The sequence below is a fragment of the Mycena indigotica genome, assembly GCF_014461135.1.
Source record: "Mycena indigotica strain 171206Taipei chromosome Unknown Mind.scaff0002, whole genome shotgun sequence".
In the NCBI taxonomy this organism is placed as follows: Eukaryota; Fungi; Basidiomycota; class Agaricomycetes; order Agaricales; family Mycenaceae; genus Mycena; species Mycena indigotica.
The window spans coordinates 6,183,008-6,209,540 of record NW_023503001.1 but is presented as its reverse complement, the minus strand read 5'-3'; the positions used below and the strand labels follow the sequence as shown (position 1 = coordinate 6,209,540).

General features: G+C 54.7%; 5 protein-coding genes across 5 annotated transcripts; all 5 read left to right on the top strand.

The window, feature by feature from the left end:
* Positions 1-2,218: 2,218 nt before the first annotated feature.
* Positions 2,219-3,479, top strand: MIND_00292600 (Hydrolase-4 domain-containing protein; the record flags this gene model as incomplete). Its single annotated transcript, XM_037359788.1, has 8 exons — positions 2,219-2,242; positions 2,294-2,354; positions 2,405-2,589; positions 2,639-2,763; positions 2,814-2,848; positions 2,897-2,958; positions 3,005-3,353; positions 3,400-3,479. The coding sequence occupies 8 exons, from the start codon at positions 2,219-2,221 to the stop codon at positions 3,477-3,479; spliced, it is 921 nt and encodes a 306-aa protein (XP_037224883.1).
* A 66-nt stretch (positions 3,480-3,545) lies between these two features.
* On the top strand, positions 3,546-4,910 carry MIND_00292500 (Hydrolase-4 domain-containing protein; the record flags this gene model as incomplete). Its single annotated transcript, XM_037359787.1, has 8 exons — positions 3,546-3,641; positions 3,693-3,759; positions 3,805-3,983; positions 4,030-4,160; positions 4,205-4,239; positions 4,297-4,367; positions 4,413-4,755; positions 4,813-4,910. The coding sequence occupies 8 exons, from the start codon at positions 3,546-3,548 to the stop codon at positions 4,908-4,910; spliced, it is 1,020 nt and encodes a 339-aa protein (XP_037224882.1).
* Positions 4,911-10,035: 5,125 nt separating this feature from the next.
* Positions 10,036-10,667, top strand: MIND_00292400 (uncharacterized protein; the record flags this gene model as incomplete). Its single annotated transcript, XM_037359786.1, has 3 exons — positions 10,036-10,048; positions 10,102-10,300; positions 10,352-10,667. The coding sequence occupies 3 exons, from the start codon at positions 10,036-10,038 to the stop codon at positions 10,665-10,667; spliced, it is 528 nt and encodes a 175-aa protein (XP_037224881.1).
* Positions 10,668-13,439: 2,772 nt separating this feature from the next.
* MIND_00292300 (uncharacterized protein) lies at positions 13,440-14,788 on the top strand (the record flags this gene model as incomplete). Its single annotated transcript, XM_037359785.1, has 2 exons — positions 13,440-14,265; positions 14,322-14,788. 2 exons carry the CDS (start codon positions 13,440-13,442, stop codon positions 14,786-14,788), a joined length of 1,293 nt encoding a protein of 430 aa, XP_037224880.1.
* Positions 14,789-19,833: 5,045 nt separating this feature from the next.
* On the top strand, positions 19,834-22,375 carry MIND_00292200 (uncharacterized protein; the record flags this gene model as incomplete). The annotated part of the gene is made up of 6 exons (XM_037359784.1): positions 19,834-19,902; positions 19,948-21,309; positions 21,360-21,504; positions 21,562-22,079; positions 22,127-22,156; positions 22,219-22,245. The coding sequence occupies exons 1-6, from the start codon at positions 19,843-19,845 to the stop codon at positions 22,243-22,245; spliced, it is 2,142 nt and encodes a 713-aa protein (XP_037224879.1). The 5' UTR covers positions 19,834-19,842.
* Positions 22,376-26,533: the final 4,158 nt, after the last annotated feature.

The following is a 26,533-nucleotide window of genomic DNA, read 5'->3' as shown; positions in this document are numbered from 1 at the left end:
GTACTAGTAAGGAAGATTCTGGAATTTCCAACTGCGGTCGGGATTTCCAACGCCATGAGAGTGAAGAACGGCGGATGAGAATCGCGGAACGGCGACAAGCACTAGCATTGTAGTAGCAAAGGGTAAAGAAATATTACAAAGTAATTTGCCGGTTAAAACTTGAAAGAGACTTTCGTGCATTGAGCGGACCCGAGCGCTGCACCGGCGTCACGGTAGAACCATGGCCAGAGCTTGAAGCTTCCCTGGTGCGTCCTAACTTGGTCAGGCTAAGATCTCGCCGCCTGGCGTAATGGCTCGGCCACATGACGCGCGACGAGCGAGAGCGCCTCGTGGCGAGCATCGTGGCCTGCGGTCACTGGCGTAAGGACGTCGCTGCTCGTCGTGTTCCCGTCGGCCGTAGTGCGAAGCAGTCGGAGAGGTCGGCCGACACTGAGCTTGAGGTCATATCCGGGCCGCATGCTGCTCTAGACAGGACGGGAGTGCAATCAGATACGCAAATCCAGGTAATGCCGCGTATGGGAGGGCAGCATCGACTCTTTTTGGGGTGCGTCGAGTCCCCAATCGCGATGGGCACCTGGCAGGTGCCCCTCGCGATTCGATTCGCATGGGAAGGCGCATCGGCAGGGAAAATCCAAGGTTTCTGGTCCTGACGCCGGTCAGCTATTGAGTCGTCTTGCACGCAATCGAATCGGAATCATTACTCAATCATAATCAAGCAGAACCAAATCTCCATCATCGCTGAGAAACGAAGCAGCTGTCGCGCCAACAAAGCACTGCACCCGTGGCAGCAGCCCGCACGCCTGGGTATCAGCGGGATCGCATCAGCGGCATGACGTTCCTCTGATGGAACCGAGAAGCTTTCTAGATTCGGAGAGTGTCCACACGGACCCATACGATTGCTAGTCGGCCCGGGGGTTGTTTGCAGTGGAGCGCGTGCCTACTCGCGCCGATTTAGGCGATGTTTATAGGAGCAAAGGGTACGAAAATATGCCAAGCACGTTTGTCGCAAGTCAGCCCGGGCCTGAGGGCAAGCGCTGAGGCTCAAGTTCACAGTGGACGCCGGCGACGACGATCCCGGGCCCGCTTATCGCATCGCGTCAGACTTAGCTCGAACTGGGAGAATGGAATCATTACTGTGGCGTCAGGATGCATGGCGACAGACCTGACCAGACGCGGAGCCCTTGTACTTTTCACCATCAGTCACGCTGACGACGCTGGAACGAGGGCGGTTTAGCGCCACTAGGAGGGGAGTAGGACGCCGATGGTTGAGCCGGAATAGGGAGAGTGAGGCCGGGAAGCTTCAAAGTGGATCACTGAAGGAAATATCGTCGAAGGGACAAGCCATACTTACCGTCGAGAGCCGGGCTGCACCTCTCGAGATCACCGAATGGCCGGCGGCTGCCCCCTTGAAGCTGCCTCGAGGCTACGTTGTGAAGTCGTCAAGTACGGATTAGAGGGCCCGGGCTAGTTTGGCCGTAGCTGAGATTGCCGGATGTTTAGGTGATGGAGGGCCACAAGTTCAGGAGTCGTTTGCACTACTGGTGAGATCAGCGTGAATGCGATAGCTAGTGACTTAGGACTCTGTAGTTCACGACTAGACCGAAGCGCAACGATAGTCGAAGAGCTTGTATGGCCGGTAAGCTGCTCGAAAAGGTTTCGCTTGGGGTCGGTCGGCAGACGCCGATAGAATCGTTGAGCCAGAAAATGTCGTAGATGTAAGCCAAGTAGTGCGCTGTTGATCGAGTATTCATTGCATCGCGCAGGAGTCGTACAGTACAGTACTGCCAGTGTAAGTCTGTAACTTCGACACACAACTTGAAGATCGTCCCTTCGTGGCCCGGGACTGCCGAAAAAAGACGATGATAGCCGTCTCCCCGGGCCCCCTAGACTGAGACTAGCAAAATTTGAAGAGCGTTGTAGCAGCCGGCCTGTGGGGAGGTAAATGTGGTTCCAATTGAAGTCGTATTCGCCCTTGGAAGCTCGGTGCCACTTTTTCAGAGGCAAGTTTCGCTTGCGTTGGCTCTGGGTGACGGTCAACTTGAGTGCATTCGACAGGTAGTCAGCATGACTTTAGCTGCACCCAGCAGCGTTGGCGCAAGGCGATTCGGTGTGTCCAAGTGGTATTTCGGAGGCAAGCCGACGGCGGTGACGCGCGTGAGTCACGTCACATTGACTCTTTCCACTTTCCTCTTCCTTCTCATTCCGCTTGCCGCCTTCCATGAGTAGCTCGCTGGTCTTCGCCGTACGCCCTCGAAACTCGTCCATCCAACCGACAACTGACGCGCTTTCGCAGCTCCTACGACACGGACAGAAGTTTCTCGTATATCCTTCAGCATTCATAGAGGGGCCGAGAGGTGAGCATGCACGTAACCGCCGACCCCGTGCCCTTGTTAATAAGCCGCAGAGATATCCAAACCGTCCGAGCTAGGACTGGAATATGAAGACCTCGCGCTAACGACGGCGGATGGAGTGCGGCTGGACTGTTACTTCATCAGCCACGCCGCCCAATCCGCCCAGCGTATCCAGGAACACGAAGATAACGACTTTCCTCGCGACTCGTCGTCTGCGTTCCGCCCTCCGGAGTCGTATGTGCGTGCCAAGCTGTGATTTTTCGCGTTCTTATATGGCATTTGCACAGGAAGGCCCTGCTATCGCGAATGTGCTCATGTTTCATGGCAACGGGATGAATTACGGGGACCTTATGTATGCGGCGAAGCGCCTGGTCATGAGGAGGTGTAATGTGCTGCTGCTGTCTTATCGAGGGTGTGTCGCCTTATTCCTTTCTCGTTTTCGTTTTCCTGACCATTTCTAAGCTATGGAACCTCGAAAGGCTCGCCCTCTGAGTCTGGTCCGTATCCCCTTCACCAAAAGACACACTCTCAAGCGCTATCATTAGGCCTGAAGCTAGACGCTCAAGCAGCACTCGATCGTGTTCGTAAAGGTCCTGCGCTTCCAACAGTGCGTGGTGTTTACCCTTCATTTGGCTGCCAATAATCATTCTTAGATACTTTTCGGGACCTCTCTGGGCGGTGCAGTAGCCATTGACCTCGCGTCTCGCAACCCCACCGCCATCTCCGCAATCATTCTCGAAAACACGTTCCTCTCCCTCCCCCGCGTCGTCCGCGACTGGCCATATATTGGCCTCTTCAGCTTCCTCGTCATGCAGCGGTGGAACTCTGCCTCCAGACTGCCTTCAATACCGGCCACAGTACCGATGCTCTTTCTCAGCGGGGCAAGTGACGAGGTTGTGCCGAAGAAACACATGGAGGGCTTGTGGGAGATAGCGAGGAGACGTAAAAGGGGAGCCACGTCAGGGCTGGATAGATTTGAGTCGTTCAAAGCAGGGATGCATGGTGAATTTTCCGTTATGACTTCGAGCAGGCTGATGACCCTTGATAGCGGATACTTTTCTACAACCGGGTTATTGGGATAAGGTCGACGATTGGCTTCAAGCTGTAACAGCCCCACCTGAATCATAATGTGTTTTCATTCGGGGACTCGTGGCGTCATTACTCAATTCGACAGTCGTTTTTTGTCCAAGTCTGATGTATGGGCGGGAACGAGGCTGTTCGAACTGGCTTAAATATGCAGGGCTCTGGACACGGCCCCCATCTAGCATGTCCCTATTCGCAATCTGGGTTGTGAGTCGAGTCTGGGACATGTGGGAACGGCGTTTGATGACCCATTTACAGGGCTGGAAGCTCTTGCGACATGGCCAGAAGTTTGCTCTGTACACATTGGGTTTCATCAACACTCGAAGTAAGTTGCAGGAGTGTTTGTTCTACCCGCTGACGGCGCCTGCAGGGATCTATGACCGGCCGAACGATTATGGCCTCAAGTACCATTGTCTCGGGTTGACAACGGCCGATGAAGTGCATCTGGGGTGCTTCTTCGCGAAATACGCTGCACAAGACGCCTCACGTATCGAACTCCACGAAAGAGCCTATAAAACTGATCTCGGAATACCGGTGCCAAACTTCGATGTACGTCTTGCATCTTTTTGTCTTTCTTTCTTCTAATGTCGCATAGGTGGAGCCTGTTGTTGCAAATGTGATCGTCTTCCATGGGAGCACAACGAGCATCGACACCCAGCCCTATATTGACATGGCGCGCAAACTCATTCGGAGGAGGTGCAATGTTTTGCTACTCTCTTACCGCGGGTACTAGCACCCAGTTGTTCGTAGACTTGTTGATGACAGCTTAGATTTGGAACCTCTTCTGGAACGCCCTCGGAATCCGGTACGTCTCAGGCTTACTGTCAGCAAAGACGATCTTCGCTCAGAGCATGTATCTTAGGTCTCCAGTTGGATGCACAAGCTGCTTTGGACTACATCACCAACAATCCGTCTCTTTCTGCACTCCCGACGGTATTTGTTTTCCTTGCTCTCAACTCGTGCTAACACAATTGACAGTTCTTGTATGGCTTCTGCCTGGGCGGCGCGGTAGCGATTGATTTGGCGGCACGCAACCCGACCGCCATCTCGGGAGTCGTTGTCCAAAACACGTTCCTTTCCGTGCCCAGCCTCGTCCGCGACTGGCGATATATCGGATGGCTTGCCAAACATCTTGTGACGCAGCGCTGGGACTCCGCGACGAAAGTGCCGTCGATACCGGCCACGGTGCCGATGCTCTTTCTCAGCGGGGCCAACGACGAGCTGGTCTCCAAGAAGCACATGGAGGGCTTGTGGGACATCCGCAAGGGGGCGACGCCGTCTGAGTTGGACCGCTTCGAGTCGTTTGCGGGCGGGACGCACCGTCAGTTTGTCTTTCTTGTCTCTTTAGTAGGCTCGCGAGCTGATGTGTTGGCAACAGTTTATACGGAGCTTTGTCCGGGATTCTGGGACAAGATCGATAGCTGGATTAACGCTGTTCTGCCGGTCAGTAATACGACTCGGGTGACGGCTTTGTAGCGGATGGCTCTGAATCCTCGGACTATTCTCTCTTGTCAAGTTGGTCAGATTGTAATGCATTCAGACTGTCTATGCTCAATCTCTTTCTTCCAACTACGATGCCTATCTTGCGGGCTTTTCTTATGTTCCCCCCCATCCAAGTTAAGTTTTGTGATAAATTCGTGTCCATTTGGACTGGTACGTTGACTTGCTATTCATGGTACGTGTCTGCCCAAATCTGCGGGCAGCGGCCTCTATTTACACCCAAGTAGCGCTAGCTCAAAACCCGGCACTCAGCCAACTGGCCAGAGAGTCAGAGGCGACTCGCTGTGTTGACCCGATCATGACTTCCGCTCCTGATACACATGCCTTAGTCAATACTTTGGTGTATTATCAGTGTACGGCTTATCTGTGCCTGGGGAGCGGAGAGCTTGTTCTCCTCTACTAAGCGTGCCGCGGCCAGTGAGTGGAGTGCATCGAGAAAGGGCGGTCACCATTGTGACACGCTCAGGTCTTTTCCCCTCTTTTCCCCCATCGCCGACACAATTCGCTTCTTCTCCACTCGTCCAACGGCTCCACATTGAGCAGCCCTCGTCAACGAAATCGTAACGCGAAGGGTGTGATTCACCGGGAACCGCGGGGGATGGACAGTGGACGTGAAAAGTGTGTGCATGGCTTTCGCGTTCACCAAGACGGTTTTGCTGAGCGCACTGCCTAGCCGTCCTTCCCATATATGCCCCCGACATAGACTGCGAGACGAATAGGTGGTGTGGGCAGCAGGATTGTGGGAGGGAACAGGAATGAGGGAGCCACAGGTGCGTAAAAATTTCCATGTGCCTACTAGTACTGACAGTCTGTGCTTGACCATTCAGCGCTGTACTCTCAACTTCAAGCTTGAATATGATACCGCTGCCATCTGGCTCTGCACAGGCCAGTATGGCCTGGTCATGTCGGCTAGATTCAGGTGCGTGAAGCAGTCCCTGCTCTGTGTCTTTCTGACTAGTAGTCTCCAGCCTGCAGATTTGAAGGTCCCGCAACCTGAAGCAACACCCTTTACCCGCCCACCGAAAGCCAGTCGGGCCCAGAACACCGCGTTTGCTGGATCGACTTGTGCGTCACGATGCTATCGCGAATTTTTGCCTACATATCCTTATATTTCTCCAGAATTCCCTCCCCATGACGATGTTCTTCTTCTGTTTCCACCGACTCCGGTGCTGCTCCTCAAGCCACATGCCACGACTCGCAATCCTTTGAATGCCCAGCGACCCACGAGTTATGCTCTGGATTCGAAGTGTGGAACGGGGGAATACAGGTCCCAATGGTGCAAAGCAAGCCCTTCGTACCCCCTTGAACTCTTCCGAGCGCATCCACCGTCTTCACCCGCCATCTCCACTCGCAAATCCAATACACTTGGTCGCTATCCGAAAATGGAAGTCACGTGCCCGCCTTCTTCGAGTGGGAAACACGGGCGATATTCGATGCTCTGGGCAGGAGCTACAGCTATGCCAACTGTATCTCCCGACGACGTACGATGCCATCGTGACTCCCAATTCTTTTCTCGGCTCATATCCATCGTTTAGACGCGCGTCGAGCCCGTTCTCCTCCCTCCACACCTTCGACTCCGATTCGGCAACGCGCGTCAACGGGCTCGGTGCTTTGCATACGACTATGGAGGTTGGCTCTGCTGTGGCGAATAGACCATCTGTTTGGTCGTCTTGACGGTGGAAGGGGCTTGTTTGTTGGCTTTTCTCGCGGGTGGATGGGCGGCGACTGCGATTACTGTTTTGGGTAGGCCCCTGCCGTTGTGTACACTTGCGCTGTCTCACCACTTCACTGTAGCTCTTGCAAGTGTGTCTTGTTTGTGGAACGACGATGTCGGGAAGCATTTGAAGGCGCCGCAGCCACTCGAATCGTCCGCCCACGTCAACGCCGCTTATAACGACGACAAGTACATTCGCTTGGTCTTGTGTATGGCATATGAAGGGTGATTCTCTGGTCAAGAATCGACTCCTGGTCTGGTAGTAGCAACGGTGGAAGGGTCGCTTGTGGGCTTTCCTCACGGGCGGATGGGCGACGACCGCGACTGCGATTAGTAGTGCTGCTTTGGTCAGCCCATTCTGTCGTCCATACCTGTCCTATCTAACGACTCCACTATAGCGCTTGCTACTGTGTCTCGTTTGCGAAAGCAGATGATGTCGGGAAGCACTTGAAGGCGCCTCAGTATCTGGATACTCGAGTCTTCCGCCAGGGCAACTAGGCTTGCATCGACTCTGTCGGGGTCCTGATCATGAAGACTGGTATATATCCCTGGCGCGCTGAATAAGTGCTGGGTACTCCCGGCCTTTCCAGGCGACCCATCTGTTCCGCTTCTACCTTACTGCTCGAATCGACTCCCTAGTCCGTGTCCGTACTTCTTATATACATATCTCTTCATTCTTACCCACGAGTTTCCTCTGTTTATACCACAAGCAGAACGCAACAAACCACCTCTATTGTCTTCTCATTCCCCCCTCAATAAATCTACTTTACTTCCATCTACTTATACCGTCACACCGGTCTTCCTGCACCACGCCCCGAGACTCGCCTGAGCCAGTATATGGCGGCATTGTTGCTCTAATACTCACTGTTGGATGACGAGTAGTTTAGACGGCTGCTTGCATACTTCAAACTTCCGAATGAGCGCAAGCATCCCATCTATCGTTGGCGGGCCCTTCGACGGCGCAAGTCGCAGCGCTGCATCCTCCAAGAACGACATGTTCATCCGAAGGGGGAGGATCAGTGTGTGTGTTTCCCGTCCAACCGGGACCACAAGCGCATGCAAAACGAGGCGGCCGTTGCTCCGCTGCGCCCGCTCGATCCAGTCGTCGATGTTAGGGAAATCTTCGCCCATGTAAGCTCGGAACTCGGGAGGGGCCTCAATGACGACCTCGGTTAGCATGGGCTTGCCCAGATGGAGGCTGAATGTGGATACAACGACTGCGCGGGGGTCGGCACCAGCGGCAGCGGCGGTTTTCCGCTGTCTATATAAGACACGCTGCATGGCACTGGTACAATGGAGGTTCGTCGCATGTTCAGAATAGAACATGTGCAAGGCGGTGCGGAGCGCGGAAAGCTGCTTTTTGGAGAAGATGGACCGCATTTCTGAAAGACAGTTAGTATAAACTTGAACAGAAAGCAGGGTATCAAATAGAGAAAGGCTTACCGGTGTGGTCCATTTTGGTCGCAAGACATGTCGCTCGGTGGTTTCCCGCACGCCAATCCATTCTTTGGCATGCGCGAGAGCAATAAAGGCGAACCTGGCAAGTAGAGCACTTCTGAAAGCTCTTCCGCTCGTCAATACGGCCACACTATATTCGGATGAGTAACACAATCACAGAGCACAAAAGGCTCTCACAGGTGGGTTGTCGCAAGCGGACAACTGGTCGAAAGTCTTGTTGTCGCACACCAGAAAAACATCAGCATAAAACGCAATGCTCGTCTTGAGCCGGGCCCAAAGTGGCGCGAGCGGACATTTGGCGTTGCTCAGGATGGCTCCCAGATCAGAGGTGTCGATGGTATCGACTGAGCGGGTGATGAGGAGCAGGGTGGCCTTGTCCAAGAGGCCCGCGGGGAGCTGGATCTCAAGAAGACGGGTGAGGCTTGCGGCTATGATCTTGTCGGGGAGGAATCTCACAGCTTGGAGCACGTGAGGTAAGATGTCGTGGCGCAGTGCCATGCGGAGAGTTCGGGGATTGGTGCCGATAATGAGATTCACCACATCCAGGACTGTTTGGAGAGTCCTCAGCGAGTAGTCTGGGGGCGGAGCGGAAGGGTTGCTAGCCATGCTCAACACAGTGTTCAGCACATAGAGCACCAGCGGGAATAGATGACGCGATACCACACTTTCTGCAAGTGCGCTGGCCACATCAGTGGTGTCGGCAGCTGATAACAGCTGGTAAGCACGGAGAATCAGCTCGAGCGGGCGACAGCAGAGCACGATGTAGCCCTGCCCGCGTGATCCAGTGGGAATTTTTTCGACCATGGTCAAATGGCTCTTCATAAAGCAAACGAGGCTGTCCACCGAGCCGCCGATGGCCTCGATGAGCACGTCCATCTGAGAGGAAGTAGGGCTTTCCGGGAGCAGGGCAACACAGTCGTAGAGAAAGCCCGCATTAAGCTCAGGCTGCCTTAGCACATTCTGCCAGGCACGGACTGTAAGTCGTAAAGACGAAGTACTTCTCCAAAAGACGTTGGAGGGACCCATTCCAGTAGTTGTGAGCGTGTTAGAGTTAGATCCCTGCAGCTCCACCCATTTTATCTCGAGTTCGCGGATGAAATGCACGAACCCGAGCAGAAGTGCGTCTTTTGGTGCCAGTGGGAGCACTGTCTTGCTGTCACCATCAATGAGCGGGACCATGAAGTCATGAGTATTGTACAGAAACTCCATCCAGCCAGTGAAGGACGGCGCAATATCGAATGCGGCGTGGGGGAGGACACTCAGTCGTCGGTCTATTAGGTGAGGTAAGGCGCACAGCACATGGCGAATTTGGCGCTTTGCGGTCGGAGATAAATGCTGTATGTCTTCAAGTCGCGGTATTCGGTCGCCGTCCAGCACAGCAGAGAAGACCGGGAAGAGCTGGCTGCGCAGCGTGCTGTCTGCTGTCGACCAGAGGCGGTCGAATCGATAGTAGTCGTAGTCTGAGCAGTCGGGTTGGCAGGCGGCAAGTGCGACCTCCTAGAGGAGTGAACGTCGGCGATTGCATTCGGAGTTACATGAGGGCATGCCTTTCGTGGGCCCGAAAGCTTGTCGAACTCCTTTGAACGGTCGATGAGCGGTGGATGCGTCATGAGGAAGAGTCAGTCACCACCGTGACTCCACCGTGACTGACTCTTCCTCTCCCCTCATCTCTGCCACACCTTTCGTCTTCTCTACTCGCCGAGCGACACCAAATTGGGCGGAGACTCCAAGAACACGTGTCGGAGAAGGGCTCTGGCTGCCTTGAGGCGTGGAGGAAGTCCAATAAGGGCCATCTGCAAGTTTGGTCGTCTGCTCGTCATTCTCCCGCTGACACAGTTCTTACAGATGGCTATTTCGCAACCCACTGCACACAAAGACTGAGGCCCGCTACTGGACGAGGGAGAGCCGTATTGGGACCGAACATCGTGGATGTGGGTACAAGGTGCGTGAAAAGACTGTGGCCCTCCTTCTCAATGCTAAGCGCACACTCTTCAGACCCTTTTGACGCTCTATCCGTGGCTCGCATTCAGCAAAAACAACGAGTCTTTACGCCCTTCGCGCTGCCTCTCCCTCGTATCATGCTGGTTTGGGGCGAGAAATGGCCGTGTCTCACAAGAAGGGAGCCTGGTGGTGGGAGATGGGCATCCGAGATGGGCGCTGGCACTCCAGGCGATGCTGTAACATTCATCATCGAGTGCGTTTAGCTACTCGCCGCCCATATTCAGCTGCTGAAATATCGTTTTAGCTCTTTCCTGGCTATTCCCCCCTCCGCCCCTCATATCCTCACACGTGCTCCAAGATATGCTGACCGCGCTCAAAGCCAGTTCATTTGCGCCTGCCCAAGTCTCCTCTTCGCACTTATCATCTTCGAACTTGGATTCCGAGCAACGTCCACATCCACCGCTGCATATCTTCTCCCCTCTGACTTTCGACTCCCGCCATTGTCCTTGTTCGCGTCAACGCTAATGTGCGGCAATGATGACACCCTGCTATCCCCGAAAGCATTATCGGTCTTCCTGTGTTTCGATTGCTGTCGAGCGGACAGTCTCGAGTTTAACTAGAATTGCTCCATGTGTCATGTTACAGACAGTTCCTTTCTAATGAACAAGATCCAGTACCGTCAAATTCCTCCCAGTCGTTTCGAATCTCGATTACAATTCTCGCCAACCTCATCTATAGTTGGGCGAGGTAACGTAGGACGCTGTTTCGATCGGTGGTGCAAGCAAAAGCCGGCTGGTGGAGTGTCTCTCCTCCAAAACAGCATCTGGGGCCACAGAAAACAGCGCTGTAATGCGATGCATTGAGTGCGTTTCGGCAGCTATCTATCCCATCTACCTACCCTCTACGCACAAAACGGACTTTCTGGCAAGCTTTTTTCGCGGATCTCGAAAATAACTGGTATACCATGCTTACATATATACAGCAGCTTGCCTATGACACTGTTCTTTCGTTTCATTTCAGCTACAATCCTTGCGATATCGCTATCTCCACTCTCTTGATAATAGCCGTTGACGCGTCAGGTCTGGATCTGACAGCGAATGTGGCCATTGCGCTGACTGCATTGGCTTCGTCGCATACGACGAGCGCTCACGGGCTGGAGCTGTGGAAACCGCTTCCAGTCGTGTTCCTGCTTGATGCCGGCTTTATTGGCTGGTACATGGGAGAGTGGACAAGAACGCACCAAGCACAGCTGATTTGCGTCACCTTCCAGGAGAAGGTCGTGCCAATTCCACAGTAGCAGTAGGAGTCAAAGTGTGGAGAGAGGAGGAGAAAGTTGGAGGGTCTGGAGGGCCGGTCTTAGTATGCTGGTGGGGAACGAAAAAGAGGAGCACACACGCAAAAAAACCATCTTCCACCCGCCCTTTTCTCCCTCGCTGTCATCATCGGCTTCTCGTTGAGAGGCACAGCGCGGCATAAGTACTCGCACAAGGACCGGATGGGCTCTGGATTGGTGTAGCTGGAAAGAGTCAGTTTGAGCAGGGGACTGCCAGGCGCAGCCGAGAAAGTTGCAAGCTTTCCCCTCGTTCCACCCGTCTACACGCGTGTTAACATCTGCGGTAACTTGAAGCCATGCGACGATACGGAGCCTCTATCCCGAATCGTCTCGTTATGCAGGGGTCGATTCGTCAAGGAAAAGTCCAGCCCGATATTAGGCCGCGACAGCCATAACAGGCGGCGCTTAACCACACGGGCATCACAGACAGTCCTGCGGCAACAACTACTAGTACATGTTAGCTCTGAGTAAGTACTGCAGAAATGCCACGTGTCTTCATGCAGCCGCCGGAAGGCAGTGTCAGCGAAGGCAGGCCCAAGTATACCAGCTGGGGGAATGTGACTTGATGCCAGAGAACCATGCGCGAGCGCGGATGAAGACAAGCTGCGGAAGACAAGTGCCGTTCCGGTGATGTGACCAAATGTGACCCCGACGTCGATCCCGCTTGACTCTGACGTCCATGTCGCCGAAGCTCCTCTCCCTCCCCCCCGAATTACTCTCCCCGCTCGCTCGCTCACTGTCAACGGCCCTCACTGCATCCCATTTCCGCCAGGTGCGTCATCATAGCTGCCTAACACTGTCTTATTTGCTGACGTGTTTCTCCCTCGCAGAGTATGCCTTATCGAGATTCGAAGCGTAGCAGTTCGGAAAGAAGAGGGTCGGGAAGAGTTGCAGGAGGGCTCAGAGCAAGCGAGAGCGCGCAACTATGCGTGGGTGTCTGCGTCATTGCTGTCGCGATACTGTGCTGACTGACTTTTCAGCTTTGCCCAGGTCACTATCCTCTCATACGCCGCCCCCAACGCTACGGACTCACATGAAATCAGACTAGCTCAAGGTCCCCTCCCTTTTCAATCCGGCCTTCTGTGTTCGCCCTCCGACTTCCGCTTCAGCGGGAGGGAATGCCGAAGCATTCTGCCACGTTGGTCGAGCTTGCTGTTTCCCGGGGCTTAGCAGTTGCAGCGACTCCCAGTATCTTTCAAACAGAGCGGGCACCAAGTCGATGTTGCCAGCAGATCTTCCCGGGCCCACTCTCTCTCTTCCGCTTCTCCACGACGGACGCTGAAGCTTAAGACCGAAGCGCTGATGAACGATATCTTCCGACCACCGCTCAAGACACTGTCTTTCAGGTTCGTTGTTGTCGTGCCCCACATCCGCTCCTCACGCTTCACAAGACAAAGCCGCGGCGTTGGAGACAAGCTCAAGAGTTGTGAACGGCGCCGTTTCAGGCTGCTTTGGGAAACGATGAACGGAGTTGGTTGGCCCTTGCTGGTGGGGAGAGTGATGAGGTTTTTGCAGAGGGGATCGTTGGTCGCAGCGACACTAGACTGGAGCAAGTGCGTCACTTCCTTGTTGTCTTTCACTTTCTGACCGGCAGTATATAGCGAAGCCGCATGCACTCCTCGCAAATCTTTCCCGTTGGCTGTTACACCCTACACATGTACTGTACACGCGCAAAACGTTCCGACTTCCGTCTATCACTTAAGCTGGACATCGCCTCAACGGCTGTCTGAGCTCCCGCCGGGCGAGACATGGCATAAGTAGTGTTGCTTAGGCATGTATGTCGATGCTGGATAGGTACTCTCGACCAACCCTATCTTGTGCCATGGTTTCAAGTTTCTCCTTCAACGGTCTTCTAGTATATTCGTTCTCATGTCGCGCCTCAGGCCTGTGTGTTTTTGTTCTGTTTCTTTGTCCTGTACCACGCTGACTCCAAGTCAGAAAATATATGGATAAACTCATATATAGTATTCCTGAGGCGCAGTCGATGCCGAGTTCGGCAACACTTCTGACTCACGAGTCACGGGCGCCTATTTCTCCTCCTTTCCAGCTACCCAATACCATGGCCAACACGGTATCCAAAGAACTCGTTAACCGCATCGTCGCCAGTATTCCGAACGATGACCGCGACACCCTCATGTCATGCTCACTGGTGGCGCCTGTTTTCCGAGACGCAAGCCAGCGCCGCCTGCTCGGCCAGCTATCGGTCTGCTCTCTCGATGTCAAGGACAAGCTTGCGACACATCATACCTTTGCGGAAGTTTCTGTGCGCTTTACAACATCCCCGCGCCTCGCCACGCACGTCACGATTGTCAGACTTGCGCTTGGTGCTGAAGTAGCCAAAGAGGAGCGGCGGGAGGCAGAGTCGGTCTTTACCTGGCTGAAGCAATTACGGGAGGTCTACATCGAGGGCTACTGCCTGCAGACCCGGACCCTTGCAGAAGCCAAGGCCGCGCAGAAATGCCGCACCCTGGTCAAACTAGAAGTCATTGAATGGGCATTGGACACTGTGGGGCGCGAGCAGCGTTCCCTAAGGAGTGTCACTCTGTCAGAGTTGACATTAACTCCAGCGCTCGTGGATAAAGCCGTAAATATGGCTCCGTCGGTCGCCTTCCAGTCGGTGGAGCCTGAGTTGAACGACTGGACAAAGGGCATTCCAACCCCATCAGTGCCATCAAGCCTTGCAGAGCTCTCTATCTCGCAAAGTTCTGCGATCACAAAGTATTTCTTTGGAAGCCAAATGCAACCAACGCTGCCAAATCCCGGGTCGCTCCGTGCTCTCACACTAGACGGTCACGGGGAAGACAACCGATCCAATATCGAAAATGCGTGCCGACACACGGCAAAGACGCTCGAGGAGCTCAACATATTCAATAGCGATGTCCCTGGTAAGTATGTCCTCTCTCTGGCTCGACTCAGACACTCTGAGCTCCAACACATTTAGAGTTCCGTGTGGGCGCCAAGTCTAAGTTGCGCCCCGTGTTCCCGGCATCGTTTCCACATCTCAAAAAGCTGCAAATGCATATAAGCATTCCCGGTGGCTCCAAGTGCCCGCTGCCCGCCGCCATCGCGGCCCTGCTCACGCCAGATGCCACACCACTGCTCGAGGAAGTGGTGTTTTCATTTGCCTATACGATCTGCGACCAGCCCGGCGACCTGCCGTTCGTGTTCACCACGGACACCTCGAAGAGACTGGATCGGTCCCTCATCAGGCATCCGCGTCTCAAAAGCGCGGAATGGGACATGATGTGTTTATATTACGGTGATGACAGCACAACGTTCCCGCCACCCGAGGACTACCTTGCTGCGTTCTCGCAAAAGCTCAGCCGCGCCTTGCCGCGCGCATCACGCGCCGGAATTGCACGCGTCGGCGGAGCAGGTGTCGATTTGGGCGCTGTTGGCTTTGTGTAAGGCACTTCAGTTGAGGTTTGAGAAGACGAACAAGCAAGAACTGAGCAACGTGAAAGAGGTGCATTTGCATCTGTACATACAAGTAGTACAGTAGTACATTGAATCAACTTGGAGCTCGGCCCCATAGACACACACTCGTGTTCTGTTGCTCGGTAGGCGAGAACTGTGCGAATACTCTGAAGCTAGCTTCAGCACCAAAGATACGACAGATGGCAAAGCCCACAAACCTTCCCGGAGCAACAAAGCTATCGGTGTTTGCTCTCCCAGAGCTGACTTTGTTATGTCCCACCATCTTCGTGCCCCCCGCCCGCGAAATAATCCCGATAAGGACAAGTAAGGCTACTTTCTCAAGTCAAGTCAAGTTCAAGGCAAACCGAGACCATACCTTGCTTGTCGCTGAGCTGGTCTCCAACGTAGCAGCTGTTTTTAGACGAGAAGAGCGGATGTGGGGAAGCAGGACAAAAACGACACTAAAAGATTGTTTAAGCCGATATAGATGGGCGGAAACTTGAGCTAGTCACGCAATGCATCGTGTGCCGCCGCTTCAGGCGCCGAAGATCAGCGTAGTAAAAAACGGCGTGTAAAGGATGGAGCGCAAAAGGAGCAGGAGTAGGAAATTTGTGGCCGACGTTGTGCGGAAGGAGCGAGATATGCCATCGATATCTGCGGCGAGACGATCTGGTCGGGGAGAGTCAGAAGAGGAGCTCGATGCAAAAAAAACGACATACAAACGAAACTACACTTGCGCAGGCTCTGAAATAAAACTGTCAGCCATGATAAGTTTGACACAATATGAAAGCTCACCAGAGCAACGAATCGGGACCGCCACATGGAGGTAGTGAATTCGGCGGAGTAGATGTGTGGTGGAGCGAGCGAAAGATGATTGTATGAGTCTATTTGTGGCGGGTCTAGGTGGGGCTTATCGAAGGGGAATTGACAAAGCAACGGTCGAGCACAAGCAACACTGTCAGGCTGACTGGAAGTCCTCGCAATGGGAGGGAAGGTGGTGTGGTATGGCAGGTATGTTGCTATCGTGGAGGGGGATGATGACCCGATTGAAGGGCGGGAAGGTCAACGAGCGAATCCCGATAATGCGGTTTGATGGGAACGGGAGGACGAAGCTAAAAAAACGCAATTCAACGCCTGAATATGGGTGGTAGCGGGGAAAACGCACCATATGCATGGGTCTTCATTGGAAAAAGGAGCGGCGCCGGCGCTGCGGGGGTATAGACAAGCCCCCCGCGAGCGATGTCCTGAGAAGGAACCGAGGTGGGGAGTTCTTCCTTAGCAAGCACACGACGGCCACGTCCTCAGAGACATGCGTGCTCACGCGTTCTCTAAAGCGCACTGGAGGTATCTAGAAAATGGAATGAGCAAAGAGGGCAAGGAGAAATGGAGCAGCTTGACGCACCTGAGCAGACCAAGAGCGGCGTAGAAGCACCCTACCAACGTCACCGTCCCTCTACAAGCCCATCTCGTTCCCTTTCCGCCCGACTTTGCTGCTCGACAGCCCCATTTTCAGTTGCGTGGGTGAAGGAGAAGGAGAGTGACACGCATAGCCACAGTGGTGGTGGTATGCGTGACTTTCTAGCGGGTAGAGTGGAGCCTGAGGACAGGTCGCGCGATGGAGCTGAACGCGAGGAAGGTCTTCTTGTCGACTCGTCATGGTCGCGCGACGCGCAGAAGAAGGGGTGACGTGATTTGTAATTTGTCACACGTAATCTTTTGGCTCATCTGTCATGGACTCTCCCTTCACCGACAAGCTAGGCACTAACTACGCCCCATCCGACAGCGAGATTGCTCAAATACGCAAGGCTATAGCCTTGCAAACGGCCATGATCGCAGACTTGGATCATCAAATCGATGCTCTCCGCCAGCGACGGGACACCATCCAGGCCTCTGTCGATGCGCAAAAGGCTCTAATTTCGCTGCCTCGGCGTCTCCCTCGCGACCTCTTGGAGGAGATCTTCTACGCGTGCCTTCCGAAGGACACCAATGCTGCCATGGTGGTTACCGAAGCACCGCTGCTTTTGACGCGGATCTACTCAGTCTGGCGCGATATTGCGCTGACAACGCCGCGGCTGTGGGCCAGTCTGCACATCCCTCTCTCGTTCTTTGCGGGGACCGTTGACAAGACACCAGCACTAGCAGAATGGTTCCGTCGCTCCGGCTCTTGTCCACTGTCCTTATCGATTGTCGGCGAGCGCCGGTATTCACAGCCTGAGTGGGGTACTGATTGGGGTGCCAATTCCGGCCCGGTGAACCCTCTCACCGACACGTTTGTCGAGCCAATTGAGCGACTACTCCTCGCCAATACCCACAGGTTGTGTCACCTTCAGCTTAATACGTATACGGTGCTCACAATGACACATTTTCTGCAACAACCACTGCCAATGTTGTACTCCCTTGAGGTCGCTGAACCTCATGACTGGACCATCACGCGGACGCTGAGAATCCTTCCTATGGTCTCCATCAATCGATCCACACTCCGAAAGCTCTCGATTCCCTACTTCCAGCTTCGAGACGGGATCAGAGACTCGCCGGACGGGAGGCTATTCTGGGAATTACTCGAACACGGAAGCTGGAGCCACATAACACATTTAACTCTTGGCCTTCAAGTTGATCAAGCTACTCAATTTGGTAACACACTGGGACGGATTTTGTTTTCTGAGGCAATAGGCATCCTGAGGTGTTGTACACAGCTGGAGGACTTCCGGTTTGCTCCTCGGCAACCGCGGCTTGAGGGGTATGACTCGGACTGGGATATTCAAGCCACCACTGGCAGTCACTCGCAAACACGTCCTTCTTGGCCCGACAAATGGGAGCATACCCCACCCTTGCGTGTGCTTATTGTCTTTGGGGCGAAGGATCCGAGTTACAGCTTCACCCTGTTTACTGACTTCTGGAATACGCTCCCTCCCATTCTGCATCTTGTGCAGCTGGCCATTGATGTGCCTGATATCGTTGCTCCCACTGAATTAGACGGTCTGCTGGAAAAAATCCCCGCGCTCGCATCACTCACGCTGGCGCTACAACCTCTCGGTCCCGCCAGCGAGTACTGGCAATATCCGCGTACCTACGGCTTTGGGACTATCGACGGGCTTGATGCTGCTCTCAATCAACTTCACAACGGGCAGGGTGATTACCTGCCCTGGCTGCCCACTGTTGCGTCATTTCTGCGTCTCCTCACTCCCAGCTGTGGGCGCGCTCTGTGTCCAGATCTCCGCCAACTGATCGTTGCCAACTGCCTGCAGCTCCCCTTCCGCACAGAAATTCTGGACATGTTCCTCACGAACCACGTTGCACAGAGCACCCATTTCCGACACCTTCAAATGCATTTTGTTGGTCGCACGCAAGCCGTAGCGATCTCTCCCGAGTGCTTTACTCATTGCAGTGCAGCAGGCTTAAATATTGAGATCACAGGATGCAATAATGCAAACCAGCATGAGGTCATCATGCCCTGGCAGGCGCAGGTACCTGTGCCAAAAGCACTCAGGCTGGCGACCACAGGGCGGATGAATATGGCCTTCAACTAATAGTCTCATCTCTGTAAAATAGTTTCAGGATTAGATTGGATATACACTGCAACTGCCATAGGATTTTCACCAGTCGTAGAGAGCATATGCCCAGGAATTGTCGAAAAGTCCGTAAGTGTAAAATGAAGCAAGTCCGTAAGTACCGTAACAAAGAGAAAAACCGGGGAAGAATAAGAAAAGTAATCAACTATGCAGGACGAACGTCGTCGAAGCCGCTGCCAAGGTAGACTGCGCGGGGGGTTCGATTAGTCAATTATCCAGTCGGGATTTGTCCAATGTAGGAGGTGAATGCCATTCGCTGAATGGGTTTGGGGGTAATTGAAGAGGGACAAGCCACGAGCGCGCATTTTGCTCCCCATCTCACAAGCCACACCCACACCCACACCGCCCAAATGGCTCCTGTCGACAACGCGCCGACGTGCTGTTCCACATCGCATGACAGGCCCAGAAGAATTGGGGCCTCGGAAGTCGATATATGGGAGCAGGAGAGACAGTTGCTATGGCTGTAGGTCTTGCGTGCGGCATGAAATATTGTCTGCTTTTCGTGCCAATGCGGGCACGTGACATTACTTTTCGGATAGCCCTAGGATGCAAGTGGAGACGGGGGCGAAGATGGCGAATGTGTTTGGAGAAGCTCGAAGGAGGTATGGGAAGCCTGCGTTGCACCATTTAGCCCCACAAGCTTCTTTTCCAGACTTCGGATTCAGAGCATACGCTCCCGTCGCTAACTCGCTGGGCATCTGGGCATTGTGGATTGGCTCGTGTGGCTCAAAAAGCAGCAGCGGTCGTAGCAGAGGCAGAAGGGGAGCATCTTCATGGGGAGGGAAAGCTAGAGACGTCAGGACAGACAGCAAAGTCAAAATGGCGCTTCACGCACGAAAAGTCTCCAGCAAACGCAAGGTCTGGGCCCGGGTAGCTTCCGGGGGCGGCAGGAAGTCCTTTACCCCAGCGAATCGAACTGCGGACTGTCTGGCCAGAAACGACTGCTCAGGAAGTCAGCGAATATACGAGAAGCGAAAGACAGGGCTGCACGCACCTGAATCCAGACGACATGCCGCAGCCATGCTGGCCTGCCCAAAGCCTGACATCAGCAATACTGGATATGAGCTCGAAGGCCGGAATACAGAGCTAAGGCGTTAAATCGACTGTCAGCAGGTACGAGTATGAAAATTTTCACGCACATGCGGCGGCCTTATTCCGGTTCCCTGCCGCACTCCTGCTGCCCAGACTGCCTTCCCGCCTCCCAGTCCGTCTCGAGGGCCCCTGTGAAAGGACGGCTTCGGCTCAGCAAAGGCCATGTCGGTGAAAGGAAAGCCATGCACAAACCTTTCACTTTCACGCCCATCATCCTTTCCCCGGGGCCGCGGCTCACACTCAGTCCCTTCGTGTTTTGAGCGCTCCGACGAGTGCGGCTCAATGTGGAGTGGGTGGGTGAGCAGAGAAGAGGCGAATTGTGGCGGCGATGGAGGGAAAAGGCTGAGGGTGTCACAGTAGCAGTAGTGACCGCACTTTTCCTCGATGCACTCACTCGCCGCGGCTCGCTTAAAAGAGCTGGAAAAACTCCCCGCTCCACACAGAGTATGAAGCCCACCTGCCACACCGCCAACTAACCACTGTTCTTAGGACCTTGCGCTTGCCGCTTGCCAGCCCAGTTGCTCTGATCTTGACCTTCGTCGTTTTGAGCAGGTGTGGGCCACGACGGAGGGTCCACTGCGCGACATCCTGTTCAACGTCTTCTTTGCCATACTCGATCCAACTCGCATACCAGAGGCTGCCACGGTAGAGACCCTCTCCCCGAGAGCGCAAGGCCAGATTCGACATGTGTTGTGGATTCTCGGCTATCTTTTTGCGGGTGAAGACGTGAAAAAGCTGCCGGATGGCGTCTTCGATATTGGTAGCTTCGTGGTGTCCTGGGTGGACTTTCTTCATGCCAGCCACCCATTTCTGCTGCAATTTGCGGAAGGGACCGGCATAGTTCTACCGCCCAAACCAGTGCTGTTGCTTTCGCTGACGCTTTTCATGCACTACGTGGAATCCAAGTGGGTGGAAATTTATAAAATCGATACCGCGCGTCTCGCGAACCGTGACACTGGCACTGGCGGCCCATCCCCCGCCATTCAATCCACTGTTGGATGTGTTAGGCTATTGGTCGAGACCTGGAAGTTTCTTCTCGCTCAGCCAGCGCCTGACATATTCCTCCTTTATTCGTGCATCTGCATGTTCCCGCAGTTTATGGAACGTGCACAGCTCCACGAATTCCTCGATGCGTGTGGTACCAGTCTCGACACCTTTACGCGACTACTCAAACAGCACTTGACACTAGTGGAGGACATCCCCCTCAAATCCAGACTTGTCGGTCACGAATTTCTCTCCTCTAGTCCGCTGCAAATAGCTGTGGAGGTCAATACTATGCTAACAGGTGACAACCCACGCAACCCCAATGCCGCCGATGCAATGGCAGTTAGCTTAGCCTCGCATCACATCTTCAATCAAGTTTTTCGGGTCCTCAAGACTTTGTTTGATCCCGAAAACGAGGATTCCGTTTCCACTCATCGGCACCACACGATCTGGCTTATGACGCTCCGGGGCGCGCTCACCGTCATGAACATCGTCATCAGCACAGGTCCTCGTACTCTCCACAAGGTTCTACGATGCGGCATGGTTCCTTTAATGCTGCATGCCGCGCATTTTATGCCCAACGACGACATATTGTTGCGACTGACACACCTGCTCCAGAACGGGCTTCCTCCTGGCCTGCCATATAAAGCTGTGCTCCCCCTGCTAGCAAACTCGATCCGAACCGTCGAGGCGTCTGGCTTGGGGAGTATCCTAAGCCACGCACACCCCAAATTAGCTCAGCTGTGGAAGAATCTCAAGACGAGCGCCGCTTATCACGAGCAGATCCTTTCTGACTTTCGAGTTGGGAGGTATCTTGGCCGTCGGCTGCCGCAAGCCCATCGGCTGTCGGCTTGCGACAACCCGCCTGTAACACCTTCTTCTTGTCTGTTCTTTTAGTTGTGCTTACATCTAGCCAGTGTGGCCAAATTGATGATCGCGAGAAGTTTAGTCAGTGCTCTTTGTGTCGGACTCGCGTTTATTGCTCGCGGGTTTGCCAAAAGGCTGACTGGAACGAGGGCAAGCACCGTGCCACGTGCGCCGCGACAAAAGTGAAATACGCTGGTATGGAACTCCTCTTTCGTCTGCATAAACGTCCAGTACTCACAGGCACCCGTTCAGACACTCGGGCCATCTTTTCCAAAGAACAGCTCGCTTTTTTTCGCAGCGCGCTGCACGCGTTCTACCTCGAAAATGCCGCCGCCCTCCATTGCATCCGCGCCTTGCACCGTCTGTCCTCTATCCAACAGCAAGCGTGCGCGGGTGAAGACCCTCGGCCGGTGATCATCACCGTCGTCAGCTTCGAGTCCGGCAAGCCAGAGGTCGAAGACATCCTGATGGGTTCCGCCCTCGACCCCGACCGGCGTGACATATTCCAAAATCGTCTGCACGACATTGACGATTGGATCGACCGCGCGCAGCGGAGCAATGGCCGACTGGTGCTGCATCTAGTCACCGTGTTGGTCGGGCTGGACCGCCACTGTCTGGTCGTTCCGTTGCGCATGAACACGTCGTTCTTGGAGGATACCGCGCTGCGTCTGGCCCGCTCTATGTGTGGGCCTCAGCCGCCACCAGACCCGGCAGAAATGGATCTGCAAGTCGTGAATGGGTTAATTCAAAAGTTCACAGCATGTACTCAGGCGAGTAAAATACCGCCTTGCCTGTTAGCTATCCACCAGTGAACTAGATGGTTATATTGCTTTCCCCCAAGTTGTCGGTGAGTCGAAGCAGTCAGTCTTCTTCACCCGTTCTCACCCACAGAGGCGCTCTTCCTCAAAGAGTTCGGCAATGGTATTTCCGTTTTGAAAAATCGATTGAAGAAACGTATGTGTTAGCGATTGACGGCTGGGCGTGCGACGAGGCACTGCCTGATGTTGATCTGACAGATCGGGGCCGGGATGCCCGACCGGTCGCCAGGGTGGATGATGGGCGGTAACGGGGTAACGGTCCTTACGGTTTGCCTCTGTACTACTAGGAGGTGCAAACTACGACTTCTACGGGTCGGCTCTCGCGTAAGCCAGCAAGGGAAGCGGTGTATCTTTAACACAAACCGTCGGTGCTGCATCACCTAATACTGCGGGCTGGCTGTGTCTCACGAGGGCTTTCGAGCAAGGGTCTGGCTGGTTGTGGCTGGACAGGGTACTCGGTGACCAACGGCGGGTTCTGGTGCAGGTCTAGGCACTGGACATTCACCTGGCAGCGCTTTTGGCTGGGTTTACTGGGAGTACAAGCCTGGTAGCATGTGCTGGACAACAACAAGCATCAACTGGCTGGAAACTGGGTCGGAGCCGGTACGGCAGGCGATAAGTCGCAGAAGGGTGGTGTCCCCTGCGCGGGCAACAACTGGGGTCAGGACTGGGTGCTGGGCGAAGTTGTAGGGGCACGGGGCGTTATCCCGGAGCATGGGCTCTAACTGTCAGCGCAGATTGGTGCTGGGAAGAATGGGCTGGGCTTCAGGGGGTGCGCGGCAGGCTGGGGATTCACAGGGGCACTGGGAATGACGTTGGCCGGATTTGGGCTGGGGTCAATGTGTCGGAGTGTTGCTCGGCGGACAAGATACAGGTCGATCGGATATCGGCTTGGGACTCGATTACGCAGATGGTCAGCGCATCGACTTGCGTGGGACTGGCTGTGGGCAGACCTTGGGCTGGGCGCGGGGCTGGGATAGGCTGTGCGTCGGACCAGGGGGTGAACGACCTGGCTGGATGGGATTTCTGGCTGGGCGGATGGAACGCCGGAGGCTGGACTAGGTCTCGGGGCGGGGGCATGCGGACTTTGCATGCGGTTACGTGTCGTCGGTCGGATCGGGCTGGCGGGACGGGTTGGACGGATGGAGCTCGTTGGAGGGGACTGGTTTTGGGTGCCTCTCGCACGAGGGGGTGTGTTAGCGATTGACGGCTGGGCGTGCGACGAGGCACTGCCTGATGTTGATCTGACAGATCGGGGCCGGGATGCCCGACCGGTCGCCAGGGTGGATGATGGGCGGTAACGGGGTAACGGTCCTTACGGTTTGCCTCTGTACTACTAGGAGGTGCAAACTACGACTTCTACGGGTCGGCTCTCGCGTAAGCCAGCAAGGGAAGCGGTGTATCTTTAACAGTATGTGCCAGCAATCTGCCTGTACTTCCAACTGTGTGATGCTATGTAGTATCACAGATTACAGCTACATGTACAGTCGCGCAATGTAGCCTAGTCAATCTATTTGCACTCACCCAACGTTTCTCAAGATTCTCTGCAAGTGGGCCGCATTCCGCCGGTGCTTGGACGGTATCCTGTGTGGCGCCTCGAAGTCGGTGTTGAGCCGAACGAGCTTGGTGGCACCGCTCGACACTGCGTTGAAAGCTCTGCTGGCGATTCCCTCGAGGAAGGGCCGGATATCGACGGGCCGGGAGCCGGTCCCCGCGGGGCCAACACGTAAGGTGAGCGACTCGAGGTTGGGGAGGGTGTCGAGGCAGGCAAGATCCGCCGCACATTGGATGGCCTCGGCGGGGTCCATGTCGAATGCAGTGACCGTCAGGTCTTTCACTTGGTTGAATGTGGAAGACAGAATAACGGCGCTAAAAGCCCCATATGTGTGCGGGACTGCTATAGATAGGGTGGTGACGCTTGCAGAGGAGCGAGTGATAAAGGCGAGCAGCCGGTAAACGTCCTCCATGTCGACCCGAAAGCGGGAGATCCGCAAGTTAGTGAGGGCGGGCAAGGCTAGAGAATCGAGGATGAAAGTGTTGTCACCGCTGCCGGCCAGCGACAGCGTGGACACGCAAGGCAGCACTACAGGGAACGCGAATTCAGTGTCAGCCTCATTATAAAAGCCATTATAGAGATCTGGCGAAGTGATTGAGAGCTCCTCCAATCGTACTAGCAGTGCAAGCGTGGAGAAAAACTGGTCGTAGGACTTGAGGTGGAGAATGGTCAGTTTCCGCAGCTGGTGCTGAGGAAACACGAGGTTGGAGAGTAGATTCGTTGTCAAGGCGCTGACACACAGGACCGCAAGACACGGAACGCAGATATGAACCTCTAGGGCGTCTTCTTCGAAGGGATCCCGGATGTCAAGAGTGAGTTTTGTCACATGCGGCAAGTCTACGTCCCCCTCAGCCAGCCAGATGCAGGGCCAAACCACACTTCTTAGAGAAGCTTCTGCCCATTGAGCGGCGGAATCAAAGACATAACAAGGAAGATAAAGCTCAAGCGGCTTATCTGCTAGCGAGAATGTTAGGATTTAGATCCGGTGTCCCCCGGTCAACCGGGAGACAATCCCGGCGCATGTGATAAGTAATACAGGGTGTATTTAGATCGCGTGGGGCGCTGTTGGCGCCCCACTTTGTTACGTCCACTTTCCATCGGTTTCTGGTCAACGGAGCGACTGCTATCGCTAACATAACAAAGTCCCAGTCCTCGTACTCTGGCCCAGCTTCTCTCTCACCCTCATTTACGACCTCCTACCCCTCTGGTTATCCCCCCCCCCTCTGCCTCACATGTCTGACACCACCGACTCGCGGACCGTCTTACTGCTCAAGGACGGCAACTACCCCGAATGGGTCATCCGGACGAAGTCGCGTCTTGTCTTGAAGAGGCTCTGGACTATGATCGAGCCGCGGCTAGTGCTCAGCGATCCGGACGACGAGGACGAGAGGGATAAGGCGCTGGTAAAGGCGCTGAAGGAGCGGGACGAGGAGAAAATGATGGAGGCGCACGCGGAATTGGTGCTGTGCCTGTCGAGCTCACAGCTGGCGCACGCGAAGGAAAATGATCCGCGGAAGGTGTGGTATGCACTAGCGGAGATGCATCGCGTGCAAGGACTGGGTGCGCAGTTGGCGCACAGGCGGAAGATGATGGCCATGGTAAAGAGCGAGGGGGAGTCGATGGCGGACTGGATTACGAGGGTCGTGGCCGCGGCGGGGGAGTCGGATCTCCTGGAGGCGCCGCTTAGCGATCTCGAGATGATCCTAGCGCTGACAATGGGCCTGGGCGACACTTACCAGGACCTTGTCTTCGTCATCGACAACCTGGACGACGATGAACTCGACGTTAAGGAGGTCAAGTCGCGGATGCTCAAGTGGCGGATCGGGGAGAATTCGGGCCGGGAGACGAGCGCGATGAAAGCGACCAAGTTACGGGTCTGCTTCAAGTGTGGTCAGCCGGGCCATATGAAGAAGGATTGTCCGGAGGCGAAGGGCAAGGGAACGGGGGAGCCCTATGGCAGGGCTGGTGCGGCATTTGCGTCTGAAGCTCACGCGTATTGACATGCTTGGATTGCGGGGGAGTGTTAGGATTTAGATCCGGTGTCCCCCGGTCAACCGGGAGACAATCCCGGCGCATGTGATAAGTAATACAGGGTGTATTTAGATCGCGTGGGGCGCTGTTGGCGCCCCACTTTGTTACGTCCACTTTCCATCGGTTTCTGGTCAACGGAGCGACTGCTATCGCTAACAGAGAATACGATGGGCAGTCCTCGTGTGCGTGCCAGAAAGTGTTCAGCCAGGGAGTCTCGCTTGTCGAAAGTAGCCGTGTAGCATAGTTGTGTCCACAAGCGGGGGTATCCGATTGCGGTGCTGCGCCAATACCGACAGACGGCAGTGACTTTGAGGAGCGTACGATTAACTTCGCGCCCAGAACGCGAGGACGATATGGCTGCTGCAAATATGTGACCAAGGATTTCGGCAGGGAGGGTGTTGACGGGAAAAGAAATGGTTGACAGCTTCCGTTCGATGACTTCCAACCGCTCCTCGAGGCGTTCTAGCTGTGGCTTGAGCTCCGCGATTGCCCTTTTTATTTGCTCCGCCTCTTCTCTCAGCTGCGAGGTGGCAGCGCCAGTGAGCTGAGGGTTGACCGGGGAGATGAGTTCACGGATGAACGAGAGAGCTTCAAGTTTGGCGGCATAGTTGTTGCTCATATCAGGCCTACAGAGAGCCAAGTTGAGGTTGTCGACAACAAGCTGTACTAGCACCTTACTCACCGCAGGTACACTTCTTACTGACTTGTATGGGATATGCTCAGCGCTGTTAGATCAGCGACTTGAACTTTGACGGAAAGCTTTGGTCAACGGCAAAAGGAAGATCGTCACGCGTCACTTGCCTCCTCCAGCTACGTCGAT